Source organism: Trachemys scripta, unplaced genomic scaffold, assembly GCF_013100865.1.
Source record: "Trachemys scripta elegans isolate TJP31775 unplaced genomic scaffold, CAS_Tse_1.0 scaffold_54, whole genome shotgun sequence".
Taxonomy (NCBI): Eukaryota; Metazoa; Chordata; order Testudines; family Emydidae; genus Trachemys; species Trachemys scripta.
The window spans coordinates 40,684-60,241 of NW_023260540.1; the positions used below are offsets into that span (position 1 = coordinate 40,684).

General features: G+C 52.5%; 1 protein-coding gene across 1 annotated transcript; it reads right to left on the minus strand.

Annotated features, from left to right (window-relative positions):
- Positions 1 to 7,959: 7,959 nt before the first annotated feature.
- Positions 7,960 to 16,640, minus strand: LOC117870599 (immunoglobulin superfamily member 1-like). Its single transcript, XM_034757801.1, has 6 exons — positions 16,610 to 16,640; positions 15,193 to 15,483; positions 14,060 to 14,515; positions 12,698 to 12,988; positions 11,157 to 11,447; positions 7,960 to 8,597 (listed from the first exon to the last, which is right to left on the minus strand). Exons 1-6 carry the CDS (start codon positions 16,638 to 16,640, stop codon positions 8,593 to 8,595), a joined length of 1,365 nt encoding a protein of 454 aa, XP_034613692.1. The 3' UTR covers positions 7,960 to 8,592.
- Between the last annotated feature and the right edge of the window lie 2,918 nt (positions 16,641 to 19,558).

Here is a 19,558-nt window from a genome sequence, read left to right on the forward strand (position 1 = left end):
TTCATGCATGAAGGAGTGGAAGGGACGCTGGGAAGATTAAAGCAAGTGGCAGAATGGAAGGGGTTGAGAGATTATGTGAATATATGGGTCAGGAATTGTATACAGTGTCCCAAAGATAAAGCTCGTCCTCCACACCAGCCTCAGATGCTACATCAAAGAAGGCTGGGACCCTGGCATAGAATCCAAATTGACTTCATTGATAAATTGCCAAGGAGTAAAGAAGGATTTTGGTATCTACTTGTAATCATAGATTCCTTTTCAGGTTCGGTGGAAGCTTTCCCTACGAGGAACAATAGCGCCCGCACAACCACTAAGAAACTATTCTCTGAAGTGCTTTACAGATATGGATCTCCTGACATTATTGACTCAGAGAACGGAGGATCCTTTGTGGGAGACATATTTACTCTAATGATTAAAGCATTAGGGGTTTCACACAAACTCCAGAACCCATACAGACCGCAGTCTTCAGGACAACTAGAGAGGATGAACCGCACTATTAAAGAAGCCCTTAGGAAAGTTGCAGACAACACCGGTAAAAACTGGACAGACATACTGCCACTAAAATTAGCAGCCATTCACAGCAGTAACAGGCTGAGAACTAAGATCCAGCCATACCAGGTCCTCTTCATTCAGGCAATAAAGTTGGTCATAAACCCAGAACAAGCGGCAGACACAGAGACGAACAATCCGAGTAGTATACCAATCGATAGTATCCATCACCGTGCAATTTTGACAGGTCTGTATGCCCAATTAGGGCCCATTTAGGGCTTATGTCCTGCCTTCCCACCCCGTTTCCAGTGGAGGCAAAGATTGGCGCTGTTGGCCATTTTGAAAAAATGTGTGTGTGTGTGTTTCAGTAGGGGTAGTGTTGTGGGTGCTTGTGCTTGGGTACGTGGAAAGAAAACAGTTGAAAGAAGAGAGTGGGAGAGTGTAAAGATGAAAAAAGAAAGTTTGAGTAAGATTTAGAGAAAAAAAGGAAAGAAAGGTTCTTTGGGGTGGTTGAGTTAGGAGAGAGGTTGGTAAAGACAGGTTATTCAAGAATAGAAAGATAGAACTTAAAGAAAAAAGGAAATATTTGTTTTTAAAGGGTTAGTTTAAGAAAAGAGTAAAACAATATTGAAAACTAGGTTTAAAAGGGAAATTTACTAAGGCAAACCCTGTTTTGTAAGCCCAGGGTAAAAAGTAAATAAAAAACCATTAAGCTATTCCATATCCATTTAGGTTAAGAAAAAAACATTTAAAAACAATAAAACAAGGTTTAAAAAGTGAATTACTAAGGCAAAGACTGTTTCGTAAGCACAGAGTAAAAAAAGTAAATAAAAAACCATTAAACTATTCAATACCATGGTAGGTTATGGAAAAAGCCTTTAAAACATTAAATAATATTAAAAACTAGGTTTAAAAAAGGAATTTACTAAGGCAAAGCCTGTTTAGTAACCCCATGGTAAAAGGGTGGCTAAGAAAAAAGCCATTAAACTATTCAATACCAGGGTAGGTTAAGAAAAAAGCCTTTAAAACTTTAAATAATATTAAACTAGGTTTAAAAAGTGAATTACTAAGGCAAAGCCTGATTCATAAGCACAGGGTAAAGAGGTGAAGAAAGAAGCCATTAAACTATTCAATATCCATGTAGGTTTAAAAAAAAGCCTTTAAAACATTAAATAATATTAAAACTACGTTCAAAAAGTGAATTACTAAGGCAAAAGTAAATAAAAAAACATTAAACTATTCAATACCAGGGTAGGTTAAGAAAAAAAGCCTTTAAAAACATTAGAAACTAGGTTTAAAAAGGATTTTACTAAGACAGGACCTGTTTGGTAAGCACAGGCTTAAAAAAATGAATAAAAAAACGTTTAAACTATTCAATACCCATGTAGGTTAAAAAAAAGAAAGTTTAAAAGAAAGATCAGGGCAAGCACCGGGTAAAAAAGTAAAGAAAAAAGCATTCAGTATCAGGGTAGGTTAAGAGAAAGAGAGAGGTTAAAGAAAGAACAGGACAGGAAAAGAGAGCTCCCTTTGCAAAGGGCATAAATAGAGAGCACATGGTTGAATCAGAAAGAGAGAGAGAGGGAGAATTCTTACCTTTCAAGTCTTTCTGTAGAATGAGGGTATTTTCCTGGTTCAGACCATCTCAGACGTATTACCACCACCTTTGGATCAGCCCAATTAGAGGTTGTTTTACAGCAGCGTCATAGAATTCATTTTTCTGATCCAATCCTAGAGTCCCAACAAAAGCTGCACCTTCATATTGTGGTTACTAAATAAATAACCCCTGTTAGTTTAAAATCTAGGGGGAAAAAATTGAAATTGTTTGTTACTAAAAGCTTATGATTTTATCTTTTATAAAAACACGCTCTGTGGAAGGGTTACATGGCAGGAGAAATGCTGGGGGTCTGTTTCTATAGATAAGAATAAAACAGTTAAAAGGGGGGAAGAGAGAGGAGGGGTGGGGGAAAAGGAGGGAGTTGGCTCTTGTTTAGTCTTGGCACTCTAGGATTGGATCAGAAAACAACCTCTTATTGGGCCGATCCAAAGGCGGTGATAAGAAGTCTGAGAGGGTCTGAACCAGGAAAGTTGCCTCATTCTACAGAAAGACTTGAAAGGTAAGAATTTAAACCTAGTTTTAAATATTATTTAATGTTTTAAAGGCTTTTTTTCGTAACCTACCATGGTATTGTATAGTTTAAATGGGCCCTAATTGGGCATACAGACCTGTCAAAATTGCATGGTGATGAATACTATCGAGCGGTATACTACTGAAGTGACCAAATTTTTAGAACAGATGACCAAGTGGGAAATCGAACTATTCATCTTATACATGCCAATAGAGACATATTAGGAATTGCCACCGCAGAGAAACAAATTACAACCTACCACTGGTATGATATATTCTCTGGTTGGTCCCTGACTACCACTGGCATTCTATCAGTAATGCGACACCCCTTGATAGTAGTCTTGATATTACATTGTATTTCTATAATTGGTATGTGTGGCATGTGTTTTCAGATAAAAAGAATGTACGCTAAATTGGAATCAGAAACACATGTTGCCTCACACTACCTTCTCTTAAACAGGTTAAAAAGAAAGTGACACTAACGATTATATAAATATCGTAGTGTCAAAAGGGGGATAATGTAGGGATATTAAAGAAGGTACTAACAGTGATTCCCCCAAGAAACAGTGATTCCCCCAAGTGACAGTTACCCCCCCCCCCATAATTTGTCCGCCACACTTTAAAATCCAACGGTTTCACCAAGTACAAAAATCTCTTGTGTCTTCTGTTAAAACTTGTAAGCTACTGTCTATAGAAACCATTGATTGTTTCTGTCCTGTGAAAGATACTTTATTACTATGTAAAACTTACAAACAAGTTAATTGACTTTGTTCTTGAAGTGAACACTATGTTACCACCCCTGCTGTGAGCATTAAGCCGTTAATTGACACTGTTCGCTTCAGGCAGTTTATTCTGGAATTGTTACAATATAAACAAAAGCTATAAGCCGTTAAGTGACTTTCACTTCATTGTAAGAGAAATGGCGATTAGGAACAGACCCCCACCCTCTGTGATTAAAGGGCTGGGAGTCTCAAATGAACTAGCACACACCCCAAAAGTGGTGGAGACAGTAAATTAAAAATATAGTTAAGATACGGAATGTATATTGATGAATGCTTGATGTACATGAATGGTTAGGGAGGTGCCAGCCTAGAAAGGGAGTATCCATCGGCCGAAGAATGTGTCAAGTGGACCACCAGACAACCCCCGGAGGGTAAACTGGGATCCACCCCATCACCTAGAAGGATAAGAAACACAAACTTTGGACAGTGTGGTGCCACCAGGAATGTGCCATCTGCTGATTGAGTCAGCAACAGCAGGATGCAACAGCTCCCATAGACTAATATAGGAATTAATTCCTATAAGAATGGACTCTAAAGACTGAGGACTTTGAGTCTCCGGCTCTGCTGCCAACCTCCAGGAGCATCAGGTGCACCTGACATGGACTCGGCTCTATCCTCATGACCAAGATACCTGGCCAGTAACTTGGCATGAGCAGCTTCTAGGCTGGTAACTATAACACCTATACAGAAATTGAATGAATGATTGTGTGAATGAATATATATTGTGACAGACCCAGACCAATGGGGTACGGGAGTCTGGTAGAGGGTAAATATACTGGTCACTGGATGAGTAGTTTTCTGTTCCCTTAGTGACCAGAGCAGGAGCCTGAGTAATCAGGAACCTGCTAGAACCAGTTAAGGCAGGCAGACTAATTAGGACACCTGGAGCCAATTAAGAAGAAGCTGCTAGAATCAATTAAGGCAGGCTAATCAGGGCACCTGGGTTTTAAAAGGAGCTCACTTCAGTTTGTGGTGTGAGTGTGAGGAGCTGGGAGCAAGAGGCACAAGGAGCTGAGAGTGAGAGGGTGTGCTGCTGGAGGACTGAGGACCACAAGCATTATCAGACACCAGGAGGAAGGTCCTGTGGTGAGAATAAGGAAGGTGTTTGGAGGAGGCCATGGGGAAGTAGCCCAGGGAGTTGTAGCTGTCATGCAGCTGTTACTGGAGGTTCTATAGACAGCTGCAGTCCACAGGGCCCTGGGCTTGAACCCTGAGTAGAGGGCGGGCCCGGGTTTCCCCCAAACCTCACAATTGACCTGGACTGTGGGTTTTTCCAGAGGGGAAGGTCTCTGGGCTGTTCCCCAACCCACATGGTGAATCTCTGAGGCAAGAAAATACGCCAATAAGCACAGGACGCACCAAGATAGAGGAGGAACTTTGTCATATATATAGTTTGTGTGTGTGTGTGTGTATAAGGAATAAGTAGTGATGGGAATAAGTAGTCAAACAAGATTGTTTACTTTTAGCTTTGCTTTATTATTATATTTACAATAAATGTGGCATCTTTGCCTTATCCCTCTTAACCATATCCTTCTGGTTTTTATTCTATTGGTATAACAGTTGGGGGTTCCCTGGGGAGGGGAGACCCTAAGACTGAGGGGTTACTGCCAGGGGGCAGTGTCACAGACTCACAGATCATGCCGATTCGTGGCCCAATGCGGTCCATGGGGGGGCCCCTTTCAGTGAGACAACCCTTCTTGGGAGTCCACTATCTCTTGGGGTGAGGCCCCTCCACTTCCTGGTGCTGCACCTCTCTGAGCCTTAGCACACCTGTTTCTCGCCGTGGGTCACCTAAAGGAGTCTACTTGCTCTGGACCCCCAGAGCCTCCACCACCCCCGAAGGGGTTGACGCAACCGGAGTGACTCTCAGCCAGCATAAAACAGGAGGATTTATTAAGAGTTCAACACAGCACAGGAAACTCTCAGGGCCTCAGGCCTGGCCTCCATCAGCCCAGCACACCCCAGTTTCTCTGCATCCAGGCAGGCTCTGCCTGCTTCCCCTCTTCAGCCCAGAACCCCCCTGCTTCCCAGCTGGGTATCTAATATCCCCTGCCCCTAGCCCCGCCTCTGTTCATTTTCTTCTCTCCAGGTAAACAGGGTCATAAACTGGGGCCTCCTCTACTTGCTTCTGTCTTCTGGCTGGAACCGGCTGGTTAGGTCACTGGGCCCTCTCTTTGCAGCCCATTGTTCTCCCACTGGCCAGAACTGGCTGCAACTCCTGAGCTGGGTCTCCGGGTCGGGGTCTCAGGTCTCCGGTCGCTGGGGTATCCATCCTCCAGGCCATTGGCTGGGGTCCCAAGTTCCCTCCCTGGTTCTCTGTAACAACAAACTTCCTCTCCCCTCACCTCGTTAAACCAGTAACACCCAGGGAAACTGAGTCCCACCCCCTCCGCATGCAAACCATTCAAACCCCACAGAAAACAAGAAAAACCCCCACTTCATCACAGGCAGCACCCCAGGTACAAGGGCACCAGGGTCCAGGGAGGGACACGGGGGGGGCCAGAGCACAGGTGGATCACGGGCCTCCAGAGGGTGCTCCAAGGCTGTGAGAGCTAATTCCCGAAGATGACCAGCAGGAGGCGCCGCAGGCATGAGTCCACACTCTACAAGAATACTTCAATCTCTCTGGTCACGCAATAACAGACCTAAAACTGGCAATTTTTCAACAACAAAACTTCAAAAACAGACTCTAACGTGAAGCTGTAGAACTGGAATTAATTTGCAAACTGCACAACATCAGATTAGGCCTGAATAAAGACTGGGAATGGTTGGGTCATTGCAAAACCTAAACCTAATTTTCCCAATACTGATTTCTCCCTACTGTTACTCACATCTTCTTGTCAACTGTCTGTAATGGGCCACACTCTTACCACTTCAAAAGTTATTTTTCCTCCCTTAGTATCCTGCTGTTAATTGATTTGTCTGGTGCCGCTTGCTACCTCACTGGGTGCTGGTGTCTCTCTCCAGGGACTGGGCAGCCTCCCTCCAAACTCTACCAGCCCTTTCCACCAGGAGCACTCTGGGCTGTGGGGAGCTGCTGCCTGCTGTCCCATCTGTTTTCTTTCTCACCCTACTTCAGCTGCCAGGAATCCTTGGGGTCCTCCCCACCACAGCTGTTTTGTGATTGTTTTTGAGGAATCCCCCCCACCCTCAGCCCCAAATCTCCAGCAGCTGCTCCTTATCCCAGCTGGGAACCCCCCAATAACTCTGTCCTCACTCCCCAGCCAGGTGTCCCCTCTGCTGGGCCCAAGGCTCAGGGCAGAGCCTGGCTCTGAGCATCGAAATCCCCTGAGTGTCCAGCTGGGGGTGGGGCTGGGAGCAGGGATACTGAGCTGTGCCCTCACCTGCTACCACCAGCTCCACGGGGTCTCTGGGCTCTGACCAGACGGGCAAGTCTAATTTGGTGCTCTATCGGCAGCTGTAGCTCCCTGCGTCAGTTCAATGGCATTTCTTTGTCTGTCTGTAACACAATAATTTTTGAAGACAACATTAAATTGATTCCAAAATTTCTCGGCATCCGTGGGAAGAACCTTGTTGGTCTTGGTGACAAGTCGAAAACCGCAGCACCAGAAAAGCCTGATTTTCTGCACCACACCCATTAAATTGGTGCTGTAGGCAGAGGCGCTTTGTGACATCAGAGTTAACTGAGCCAGTCAGTGCTAACTCTCTCCAGGTGATTTGCATAATTCAACCCCATTGGTTAAAATGAGTCAACCTGCGGGTTTCAATGGGGAGATGACCCAGGCAGGTGGCAGGGTGAGGATTTAAGATCAGGGTTAGTGGAGGGAGTGAGTGATGGGCGGGTTGCTGAGTTGTGGTCGATGTCACAAGGTTACTGCTCAGCTCCTCTGTCTGCAGCGGCACATGGGCACCGACTGCCGAGGGGAAGATTCTGGAGAATAGACGAGGAATGGCTCAGACGATTTGACAATAAACTGTAGGGTTTGGGGCATTATCCCGTGCAATTGTTACTGGTTCAGGGATGGAAACTGGGCCTAGATAAACAAACAAGTGTCCGACCCTCTAGTTAGTCTCTTTTAAAGACAAAAAACACACAAAAGGGATTTAAGAAAAATGTCAATTGGATTATTTTCATTTAAATAAAAAACATGTTTGTTTGTTTGTTTAAAAACAAGACTATTGGGGATTAAATTTGAAATTATGACAATCCATGTTAATGCCTAAACTTGCTGTAGTTTAGACCGTGTTTGCTGCCCAGTTTCAATGGACGTCAAACCACTGAATTCGTGGAAGTCGTTGTCTGAGCACCTGGAACCAGAGTTTGTTGAAAGGGTAAAACCAGCTTTTGACAGCAGTAGCCTCTTCTGCAGGCACAGAAAGAATCTTTTCTTCATTTCAGTGTATTCAGCTAGTTCAGTTCAATGACACGTTCATTCAATTTTCAGATACTGACTGGGAGTTGAGAAAGCAGGAAAGCTTCTTTTCCTCTTCCAATCTATGAATAAATACTACATGTGGGGGGATCAGATCTATTAGTTCTAATAGCTGAGAGATACGATGGGCAAGTCTAATTTGGTGCTATATCGGCAGCTGTAGCTCCCTGCATCACTTCAATGATACGATGACCAGAAACAATCAGTTGATGTCACTAACTGCAGATACCTCCTTACATCAGTTAGGTTCAAATGAAAAATACGTTTCGATCCACTTTTTTTTTATTATGTATTCAGCACATTTAAGGTAGTTTTATTTAATTAATAAACATATTGAAAATGCTGTTTCTGTGCATTTTTGAGTGCATTTGAATTTCCATCCACCAGAGCTTGGACAAATCAGAAGTAAAAAAATCATCATAATCTAGGAAATAAATGTATCATTTGCCATTTTCCAACATAATCAAAATGTAAAAATTAGACTGAAGAAATGTAAATGACTCCATATAACTGCTTCAATCAACATGGATAGATATAGTTTGCCATCAGATTTAGTGTAAAGACTATATTTAGTTGCAAATCAACATTTTTAATGGTTATCAACTAATGAGAATCAACCTATCATTAGGAAAATAACTAAAAAGTACAACATTAAAACCTCCTCGCCCCCCTGGTGTAACCACTGGACACCACTTCCCATCCCGAGCCGGGGAGAGAACCCAGGAGTCCTGAATCCTAGGGCAGGTAGATCGGTGTGGGAAGCAGAGCTGGGGTCTCATCTGCTCTGTCTCGGGGCTGGTCCTTACCCTGCAAAGACATGAAGCAGATTTGTGCATGAGTCGACCCTGATCCCCATGTATCAGCCCTGCCCCTCTGCCCTACAGGGCAGCCGGGACGGGGCGGGGAGCCAGGACAGAATCCCTGCCCCCCACACTCTGCCACGGGGAGCCCCGCCCCCTCCAGCTGCTGAGCCTGGATACCCTAGAGACAGGTTCCCGCCCCCGGCAGCACAGTGGCTCCTACCGAGCCCCCTGCCCCACCCCCTGCAGCCCAGCGCCCCCTAGTGCTGCCCAGGGGCTTTGGGACCAGATCTCACTGCCAGGGGAGTGTGCCCCCTGCTGGGACTCTGCCCCAGCCCCTGGGTTTCCTTCCCTGTCTCCCATCCAAGCTATGACCCCTTTACAGCTCGGCTTAGCGGCGGCCTTAACCCGTCCCTCGCTGGGTGGGGCACTCACTTCCTTGGGTTTTCCTGTAACAGAGGAAGGCCAAGAGATGGTCCCTGCCCCAGCCAGGTGCCATTCACACCTGGAGTCATTGCAAAGCAGGTCTGGGCGCAGTTGTCCCTATTTTAGAGGAGGAACATCCCTAGTTCTTGTGATCTTCATATGTCCACGTGTGGCCCCTGCCTCATTCACTGCATCCAGCCCCCGAGCACAGAGCGACTCACTGGCTGGTCTCTGGTGCCCAGCACCACCCAGCACCACAGGCCGCGAGCCGCACACAAGAAGGGAGTCAGCCTCCCATTCTACATAGTGGGAAACTGAGGCACAGACACAGTCACTTTCCTCAGTGAGCTCCCAGGGGCAGGGACTGTCTCTTCACTCTGTGTTTATGCAGCGCCTGGCACAACAGGGCCCTGATTATGATGGGGGCCCTACATGCTCCCCCAACACAAGGGATCCAGCGCTATTGAGGCCAGCATTTGCAGAGGTCTCCGCTAACTGTGGGCATCTCGGCTTGTGGGCGCTCGGCCTGAGAACCCTGAAGATTGAGGCCCCCCCCCACAATGAAGGACACTTTTGAAAACCGCGACGAGATCCCATCACACAGAGTCTGTGGCTGCACCAGGAACTGGGCCAGATCTCCTGGGTCCCAGCCCAGCACCGTGTCCACCAAGGCTCCGCTTCTCCTGCAGCCCTTGCCTCATTCAGCCCGGGCCAGGGCACTGCCTGGGGCAGGCACTAGAGAGCAGAGGGGATGGGATCACAGGATTAAATAGCGACTCACTGTTCATACAAACTGGGGACAGCATGAAAGTAGTTTCCAGGGCTGCTGCTGCCCCCTGGCTGGGGAACCCCCCAGTGACTCCGTCCCCACTCCCCAGCCGGGCGTCCCCTCTGCAGGATCAGTGCTCAGGGCAGAGCCTGGCTCTGAGTGTCCCATTGGCACCAAGCCCCTGTGAGGGTCTGGCTGGGGGTGGAGCTGGGAACAGGGACGCGAGACGGGCCCCTCACCTCTCACCACCAGCTCCACAGACTCGCTCCACCTGACGAACGGCTCCGACCTGCTGTGATGGGAGCAGCTATAGTTCCCGCTCTGCTCCCGGCGCACGTTTTTGATGGGAAACAGAAACTCCGACTTCTCCGAATCCACGTGTGCAACATGGCATCCCCCTTTATTCAGCACGATCCGCATGCCCTGGCCCTGCCCCCCACACCAGATGGACACATCTCCTCCCAGGGAGACCTCCCCGCTGGGGCTGATGATGGGTTTGGGCAGAGTGGGCTCTGGGAGCAGAAGGAGACAGGCCGTGAGACACAGACCCTGGGTGGGGAGGGGCCAACACGGCGACCCAGCCACCGGCCCCCACCCAGCACAGCTCCCCATTGAGTGCTGGGGATCCAGGGGAGTGGGGAGGGGCCGGCTGAGCAGCCCCGAGGCCCCAAAAGCTCTGTGTGTCCCCGGAGATGGGGAGGATCCCCCTGGGAAAGGCCCCCTGCTCCGCAGCTTCCCCTGGAGCCAGGGATCCCCCCCCCCCCCCGCCTGGAAACCCCCGCGGCCTCCGCCCCCCCCCAGTGACTCCATCCCCCATGGGCGGTGGGTGGACCCCCATTTCCAGGAGGCTAGCCCTGCAACTGCCCCCCCCCCGCACAAGGCCCCGGTTCTAGTGGCAGGAGCCCTGAGTGCCCCTCACTACCCCCTCCCCATGCCAGAAAACCCCCACCCCTGCCGCCAAAGGACCCCCAGCACAGCCCCAGTCCCAGGTCTGCCACAGTCAGCCAACAACCTGGGCCCCAGTCATGTGATGCCAGGCAGCCCAGCGGAGCCAGCCGGCCCGGGTGACCCCAGGCCTGTGCTAGGCCAGAGCAGCCCCTAGCACCTAGCCAGCCAGCCCCAGGCCCCGACCAGCTGGCCAACCACAGCCCAGCGTCCCTCAGCAGTGGCTCCAGCCAGGGAAGGCAGAGCTTTCCCTGGCCTATTAGACCTGCCACTCACGTCGTCCCCGATCCCCGGCCGGGCGACCCCTCTGCTGGGCCCAGGGCTTAGGGCAGAGCCTGGCTCTGAGCGTCCAGCAGCATGGAGCCCCCAGCAAGGGACTGGCTGGGTGTGGGGCTGGGAGCGGGGACGCTGAGCCGGGCCCCTTACCTGCTTCCACCAGCTGCACGGGGTCGCTGGGCTGCGAGGAGATGAAGGGCTCTGATTGGAGCCGGTAGCTGCAGCTGTAGTTCCCTCGGTGCTGCTGGCCCATGGTGGGGATGCGGAACTCGGCCCCGTCCCCAGCAGGGTCCATTTGTCGCTGCAGGTTCAGGTCTCCAGCTTTGTGCAGGAAGAACGTCACGTTCCGGCGCTGCCCCTGACACCGGATGGTGACGTCTGCCCCTGGGGCGGTGACCCCAGTGGGGCTCAGAGAGATGGAGGGTCTGGGTAAGCTGGGATCTGCGCACAGGAGACAGGCTGTGAGAGCCAGACCCGGTCACCCACCCAGCCCCGGCCTCCCCGGCCGGCCGCAGCCATGGGCAGATCATGGGGCCCCCAGGCAGAGATTCACTCCCAGATCCTAGAGTTCCCCTCACCCAGAATCCCGGCCCTGCGAGCTGGGCTTCCAGCCCCACAGACACCGAGTGGCAGCTCCCTAGTGCTTGGGATCTTCATATGCCCATGTGTGGCCCCTGCCTCATTCACTGCATCCAGCCCCCCGAGCACAGAGCGACTCACGGGCTGGTCTCTGGTGCCCGGCACCGCCCAGCACCAGGCCCCGAGCCACACACAAGAAGGGAGTCAGCTTCCCATTCTACATAGCGGGAAACTGAGGCACAGACATATCCACATTCCTCAGTGAGCTCCCAGGGGAAGGGACTGTCTCTTTACTCTGTGTTTATGCAGCACCTGGCATAACAGGGCCCTGCTCATGGCGGGGGCCCTACATGCACCCGCAACACAAGGGATCCAGCGCTATTGAGGCCAGTGTTTGCAGAGGTCTCTGCTAACTGTGGGGATCTCAGCTTGTGGGCGCTCAGCCTGAGAACCCTGAAGATTGAGGCCATCAACAATGAAGGACACTTTTGAAAACCGCGACGTGCTCCCATCACACAGAGTCTGTGGCTGCGCCAGGAACTGGGCCAGATCTCCTGGGTCCCAGCCCAGCACCGTGTCCACCAAGCCACTGCTTCTCCTGCAGCCCCTGCCTCATTCAGCCCGGGCCGGGGCACTGCCTAGGGCGGGCACTGGAGAACAGAGGGGATGGGATCACAGGATTTAATAGCAATTCACGGTTCATACAAACAGGGGACAGCGGTAAAGTCGCATCAGGGGCTGCTGCTCCCCCCTGGCTGGGGAACCCCCCAGTGACTCCGTCCTCACTCCCCAGCTGGACGTCCGCTCTGCGGGGTTAGGGCTCAGGGCAGAGCCTGGCTCTGAGTGTCCCATTGGCACCGAGCCCCCGTGAGGGTCTTGCTGGGGGTGGGGCTGGGAACGGGGACGCTGAGCTGGGCCCCTCACCTCCCACCATTAGCTTCATGGGGTCGCTGGGGTACGACACAGCGAATGGCTCCGATCTGCTGTGATAGCAGCAGCTGTAGCTCCCACTGGGCAGAGCCTGGCTCTGAGCGTCCTAACAGAATGGAGCCCCCCGCGAGGGTCTGGCTGGATGTGGGGCTGGGAGCGGGGAGTGAAGCCGGGCCCCTCACCTGCTACCACCAGCTGCACAGGGTCGCTGGGCTGTGAGGAGACGAAGGGCTCTGATTGGGGCCGGTAGCTGCAGTTGTAGCTCCCTCCCTGCTGCTGGCCCACGGTGGTGATGAGGAACTCGGCCCAGTCCTCATCAGAGGCCACGCGTCGCTGCAGGTTCAGGTCTCCAGCCTTGTGCAGGAAGAACCTCACATCCCGGCGCTGCCCCTGACACCGGATGGTGACGTCTGCCCCTGGGGCGGTGACCCCAGTGGGGCTCAGCGAGATGGAGGGTCTGGGTAAGCTGGGATCTGCGCACAGGAGACAGGCTGAGAGATCCAGACCCGGAAACCCACCCAGCCCCAGATTCCCTGGCCGGCCACCTCCCTGGGCAGATCCTGGGACCCCCAGGCAGAGATTCTCTCCCAGATCCCAGAGTTCCCCCCACCCACAATCCCGGCCCTGCGAGCTGGGCTCCCAGCCCCACAGACACCGAGCCCCAGCTCCTTACTTCTTGGAATCCTCATGTGCCCATGTGTGGCCCCTGCCTCATTCACTGCATCCAGCCCCCCGAGCACAGAGCGACTCACGGGCTGGTCTCTGGTGCCCGGCAGCACCAGCACCACAGAGCCCAAGCCACACACAAGAAGGGAGTCAGCCTCCCATTCTACATAGTGGGAAACTGAGACACAGACATAGTCACTTTCCTCAGTGAGCTCCCAGGGGAAGGGACTGTCTCTTCACTCTGTGTTTATGCAGCGCCTGGCACAACAGGGCCCTGATCATGGCGGGGGCCCTATATGCTCCTGCAACACAAGGGATCCAGCGCGATTGAGGTCAGCGTTTGCAGAGGTCTCTGCTAACTGTGGGCGTCTCGGTTTGTGGGCGCTCAGCCTGAGAACCCTGAAGATTGAGGCCCCCCCGCAATGAAGGACACTTTTGAAAACCGCGACGTGCTCCCATCACACAGAGTCTGTGGCTGCACCAGGAGCTGGGCCAGATCTCCTGGGTCCCAGCCCAGCGCCGTGTCCACCAAGTCACTGCTTCTCCTGCAGCCCCTGCCTCATTCAGCCCGGGCCGAGGCACTACCTGGGGCTGGTACTGGAGAACAGAGGGGATGGGATCACGGGATTAAATAGCGACTCACGGTTCATACAAACAGGGGACAGCGTTAAAGTCGCCTCCAGGGCTGCTGCTCCCCCCTGGCTGGGGAACCCCCCAAGTGACTCTGTCCCCGCTCCCCCGCCAGGCGTCCCTTCTGCTGGGTCAGGGCTCAGGGCAGAGCCTTGCTCTGAGCGTCCCATTGGCACCGAGCCCCTGTGAGGGTCTGGCTGGGGGTGGGGCTGGGGCTGGGAACGGGAACACCAAGCCAGGCCATTCACCTCTCAGCACCAGCTCCACGGGGTCGCTGGGGTACGACACGGCGTGTGGCTCCGATCTGCTGTGATAGGAGCAGCTGTAGCTCCCCCCGTCCTCCCGGTGCATGTTGCTGATGGGAAACACAGCCTCATTGTCGTCCGAATCCACAGGCTGGAAATGGCGTCCCTCTTTATTCAGCACGAACCTCACGCCCCGGGGCTGCCCCCGACACCAGACGCTCACGGCTCCCCCTGGGGAGACCCCCCCGCTGGAGCTCAGGGAGATGTTGGGTTTGGGGTAGCTGGGCTCTGCAGTGGGAAGCAGACAGGCCGTGAGACGCAGGCCCCAGGCGGGGGAGGAGCCGACACGACGACCCAGCCACCTTCCCCTCCCCAGCACAGCTCCCGACTGAGTACTGGGTTTCCAGGGGAGTGGGGAGGGGCCAGAGCCAGCTGACAAGCCCCTCGGCCCCGAGCCCTCTGCATCCCCCGAGATGGGGAGAATCCCCCTGGGAAAGGTCCCCTGCTCTGTAGCTCCCCTGGGGACAGGGATCCCCCCTCCCTCAATCTCCAGTGGCTGCTGCTCCCCCCAGTGACTCCATCCCCCATGGGCGGTGGGTGGACCCCCCTTTCCGGGAGGCTAGCCCTGCAACTCCACCGTGATGCACAAAGCCCCACTTCCCATGGCAGGAGCCCTGAGTGCCCCTCGCCACCCCCTCCCCTGGCCAAATAAACCCCGGCTGGCCAGAATCCCAAGCCAGCCCCCCACCCCCACCTCCAGAGGACCCCCGGCACAGCCCCAGGCCCAGGTCAGGCCCTGCCAGCCAACCGACTCCAGTTCCAGCCGTGCGATGCTGAGCAGCTCCAGCTGCACTGGTTGGCCAGGGTGACCCCAGCCCTGTGCTAGGCCAGAGCAACCCCAGCCCCCAGCCCCAGCCCCCAGCCTTCCTCTGCCCCAAATCTCCAGCGGCTGCTTCTCCCCCATGGCTGGGGAACCCCCAAGTGACTCTGTCCCCGCTCCCCGGCCTGGCGTCCCCTCTGCTGGGCCCAGGGATCAGGGCAGAGCCTGGCTCTGAGTGTCCCATCGGTGCAGAGACCCGCTGTGGGTCTGGCTGCGTGTGGGGCTGGGAGCCCGGGCACTGAGCCAGGCCCCTCACCTCCTACAATGATCTTGACGGGGTCGCTGGGATGCGATGTGCGATTCTGATCCGTTATGGAGCGATAGTCGCAGGTGTAGCTCCCTCCATCTTCCCGGCTGACATTGGCGATGGGAAATTCAGCCACGGTCCCATCAGGCACCGGCTGCCTCTGCGGGTTCGGGTGTCCAATTTTACGCAGAAAGAACTCCATGCCCGAGTACAAACCCTCACAGCGGATGGTGACGTTTCCCCCGAGCGCCACCACGCTGCTGGGGCTCACCCAGATGGTGGGTTTGGGGTATTCTTGCCCTGCTCTCAACAAGAGACAGGAGTTAAACAGGGGAGACACAGCTCCCCACTTCCCCCCGCCCCAATTCTGTCCATCCGTCATTCAGCCTCTCTGGGAGTCTGTTCCCTACCGGGGTTGGCACTGCGGCCCATGGGGTTTGGGGGCAGGGGGTTCAACCAGACGTAGCTCAGGACCCAGCTGAATGAGAGATCCACTGCCCCCTGGGCCCCACCTGAGGCCAGCCAGGGAGCCTAACCAGTGGGCCCCTGCAGCTCTGCCCCCCATCCCGGGGTTGGAAATAGAGGCTGTGACTGGTAGGAATCTCACAAGACCCACCTTTCCCCAGGCCATGGGATCGGGGGGTGGGGCTGTGAGTGCAGGGGAGGGAGGTGTTGGGGTCGATTTCGGGGCAGGGGAGGATCTGGGGGTTCTGTCTGCGGCTGCACTGACCATGAACATTTCGGTTCCCCGAGGGGATCTAGAGCCCATGGATGGGCCCTGTTAACGTTTGTATGAGCTGAAATAAATCCACATGCTGCCCCCGCTCATTCCTCACAGCCTGGGGGTGGGGGGGTGGGGGCAGGACATTAAACTAGAGGATGGTTCCCGTCTGCTTCATCAGACCCCACGAGCCAGAGTCAGCTCCTAGTTATTCCCTAGTGGGGCCGGGACAGGGGAGGTTCACAGAAGAACGGGGCCGGGTCTGTGCTCACAGGGGAGTTTGGGTTGAGGTTTGGGGAAGGTTCAGGGCTCAGTTCCTCTTTTCTCCATCCCACTTATCCCCTCCCCCATCCTTGATGTTACCGTCCTCCCCACAAACTGATACTCACCTCCCCACACCCCGCTGTGCCCGGCCAGCCAGCAGCCTGGAGGGGACACGGCTCGTTAGTGACCAGATCCCAGAGCAACTGGATCCTACACCCTGGTCTCAACCCCCACTTCCCCCCATGGACACACGCCCTGGTCTCAGATCCCCCCCATGGGCACACACCCTGGTCTCAGATCCCCCCCATGGGCACAGGCCCTGGTCTCAGATCCCACCCCCCCATGGGCACACGCCCTGGTCTCAGATCCCCCCATGGGCACAGGCCCTGGCCTCAGATGCTCCCCCCATGGGCACATACCCTTTCTTTATTCGATACTCACTGAGGAAGAGGACATCGAGAGCAGATGCCATGATGGGGGCAGCCAGGGGCCCCTCAGTGCTGCCACCAACACCCCGAAGCCCAACTCAACCAAGCCCCAAATGAGGAACTCAGCTGGTGGCTCCAGCTACAGGAAGTGGACGATGTCTCATCTCTTCCTGCGTTCATCATATGTTGTCTCTAATCTGCAGGCGAAATCTAGAACAGCCAAAGCAAGCAGAGGTCCCTGCAAAACCCAGGAAACCGTGGGCCCCTCAGCCTTCCCAAGCATCCTGCAGCTCTCAGCTTCTCTATGTCTCTGTGGGGACTTGGGAGAGGTCACTGTGATGCAGCAGGCAGTGGGGAGTATTGACCTGGGAATGTTGCAGGGGAGTTTTACTGGGACTGTGTGTGGGATGGGAGACTTTCCTTGAGGGAAGATACCTGAGCATGTAACGTGAGAGCCCAGGATGGGAGGCTGGGGCCAGTTGACACCTTCTGCCCGGGAAACAGGACAAAGGCTGGAGGAGGAACCAGGGGGAGGGGGCAGGGCCGGCGCTTCCATTTAGGTGACCTAGGCGCTTGCCTAGGGCACCAGGATTTGGGGGGGCGGCAATTCGGCAGCGAGGGGTCCTTCCGCGCTCCGGGTCTTTGGTGGCAATTCTGCGGTGGGTCCTTCACTCGCTCTGGGACCCGCCTCCAAAGTGCCCCGAAGACCGGGAGCGCGGAAAGACCCCCCCACCGCAGAATTGCCGACGACGACCGGGGCGTGCGGAAGGACCCCCGCCTAGAGCGCCAAAAACCCTGGTGCCGCTCCTGGAAGGGGGTGTGAGACAGCTGGAGGGGGCTTCAGTTTGGAGCTGGCTGAGGAAATGGAGGGAGCCCCACGATTGATCCCAGCAATTACAGACCAGTAAGTCTAACGTCAGTACCGGGCAAATTAGTTGAAACAATAGTAAAGAATAAAATTGTCAGACACTTAGAAGAACATAAATTGTTGGGCAAAAGTCATCATGGTTTCTGTAAAGGGAAATCGTGTCTTACTAATCTATTAGAGTTCTTTGAAGGGGTAAACAAACATGTGGACAAGGGGGATCCAGTGGACATAGTGTACTTAGATTTCCAGAAAGCCTTTGACAAGGTCCCTCACCAAAGGCTCTTAGTTAATTTAAGCTGTCATGAGATAAAAGGGAAGGTCCTTTCATGGATTGAGAACTGGTTAAAAGATAGTGAACAAAGGGTAGGAATAAATGGTAAATTCTCCGAATGGAGAGGGGTAACTAGTGGTGTTCCCCAAGGGTCAGTCCTAGGACCAATCCTATTCAACTTATTCATAAATGATCTGGAGAAAGGGGTAAACAGTGAGGCAGCAAAGTCTACAGATGATATTAAACTGCTCAAGATAGTTAAGACCAAAGCAGACTGTGAAGAACTTCAAAAAGATCTCACAAAACTAAGTGATTGGGCAACAAAATGGCAAATGAAATTTAATGTGGATAAATATAAAGTAATGCACTTTGGAAAAAATAACCCCAACTATACATACAATATGATGGGGTCTAATTTAGCTACAACAAGACAGGAAAAAGATCTTGGAGTCATCGTGGATAGTTCTCTGAAGATGTCCACGCAGTGTGCAGCGGCAGTCAAAAAGGCAAACAGGATGTTAGGAATCATTAAAAAGGGGATAAAGAATAAGATGGAGAGTATCTTATTGCCCTTATATAAATCCATGGTATGCCCACATCTTGAATACTGCATACAGATGTGGTCTCCTCATCTCAAAAAAATATACTTGCATTAGAAAAGATTCAGAGAAGGGCAACTAAAATGATTAGGGGTTTGGAACAGGTCCCATATGAGGAGAGATTAAGGGGCCTAGGACTTTTCAACTTGGAAAAGAGGAGACTAAGGGGGGATATGATAGAGGTCTATACAATCATGTGTGGTGTGGAGAAAGTAAATAAGGAGAAGTTATTTACTTGTTCCCATAATACAAGAACTAGAGGCAACGAAATGAAATTAATGGGCAGCAGGTTTAAAACAAATGAAAGGAAGTTCTTCACACAGCGCACAGTCAACTTGTGGAACTCCTTGCCTGAGGAGGTTGTGAAGGCCAAGGCTATAGCAGGGTTTAAAAGAGAACTGGATAAATTCATGGAGATTAAGTCCATTAATAGCTATTAGCCAGGATGGGTAAGGAATGGTGTCCCTAGCCTCTGTTTGTCAGAGGGTGGAGATGGATGGCAGGAGAGAGATCACTTGATCATTACCTGTTAGGTTCACTCCCTCTGGGGCACCTGGCATTGGCCACTGTGGGTAGACAGGATACTGGGCTAGATGGACCTTTGGTCTGACCCGGGGTCGAAGCTCCCCGCCCCCCAGAAGGACTTGACTGAGGGGTCCAAGCTCTGTTTGGGACTGTGTTCCTGTCGTCCAATAAACCTTCTGTTTTACTGGCTGGCTGAGAGTCAAGGTGAATCGCAGGAAGTGGGGGGTGCAGGGCCCTGACTCCCCCACACTCCGTGACAGTCACCCTCAGTGCACTCTGCAGCACTGGGGAAGGTGCATCGGGCTGGGAGCCAGGAGATCACAGGGTCTTGTCTTCAATCTTCCACTGACCACTACAGTAGAACCTCAGAGTTACGAACTGACCAATCAACCACACCCCTCATTGGAACTGGAAGTGAGCGATCAGATGGCAGCAGAGATAACGTTAAAAAAAGCAAATACAGAACAGTTCTGTGTTAACCATAAACTGCTAAAAACATAAGGGGGAAGTTTAAAAAGAAAGATTTGACACGGGAAGGAAACTGTTTCTGTGCTTGTTACATTTAAATTAAGATGGTTAAAAGCAGCATTTTTCTTCGGCCTAGTAACGTTTCGAAGCTGTGCTAAGTCCATGTTCAGTTGTAAACTTTTGAAAGACCAGCAATAACCTTTTGTTCAGCGTAGTGAATATTTCAGTTAT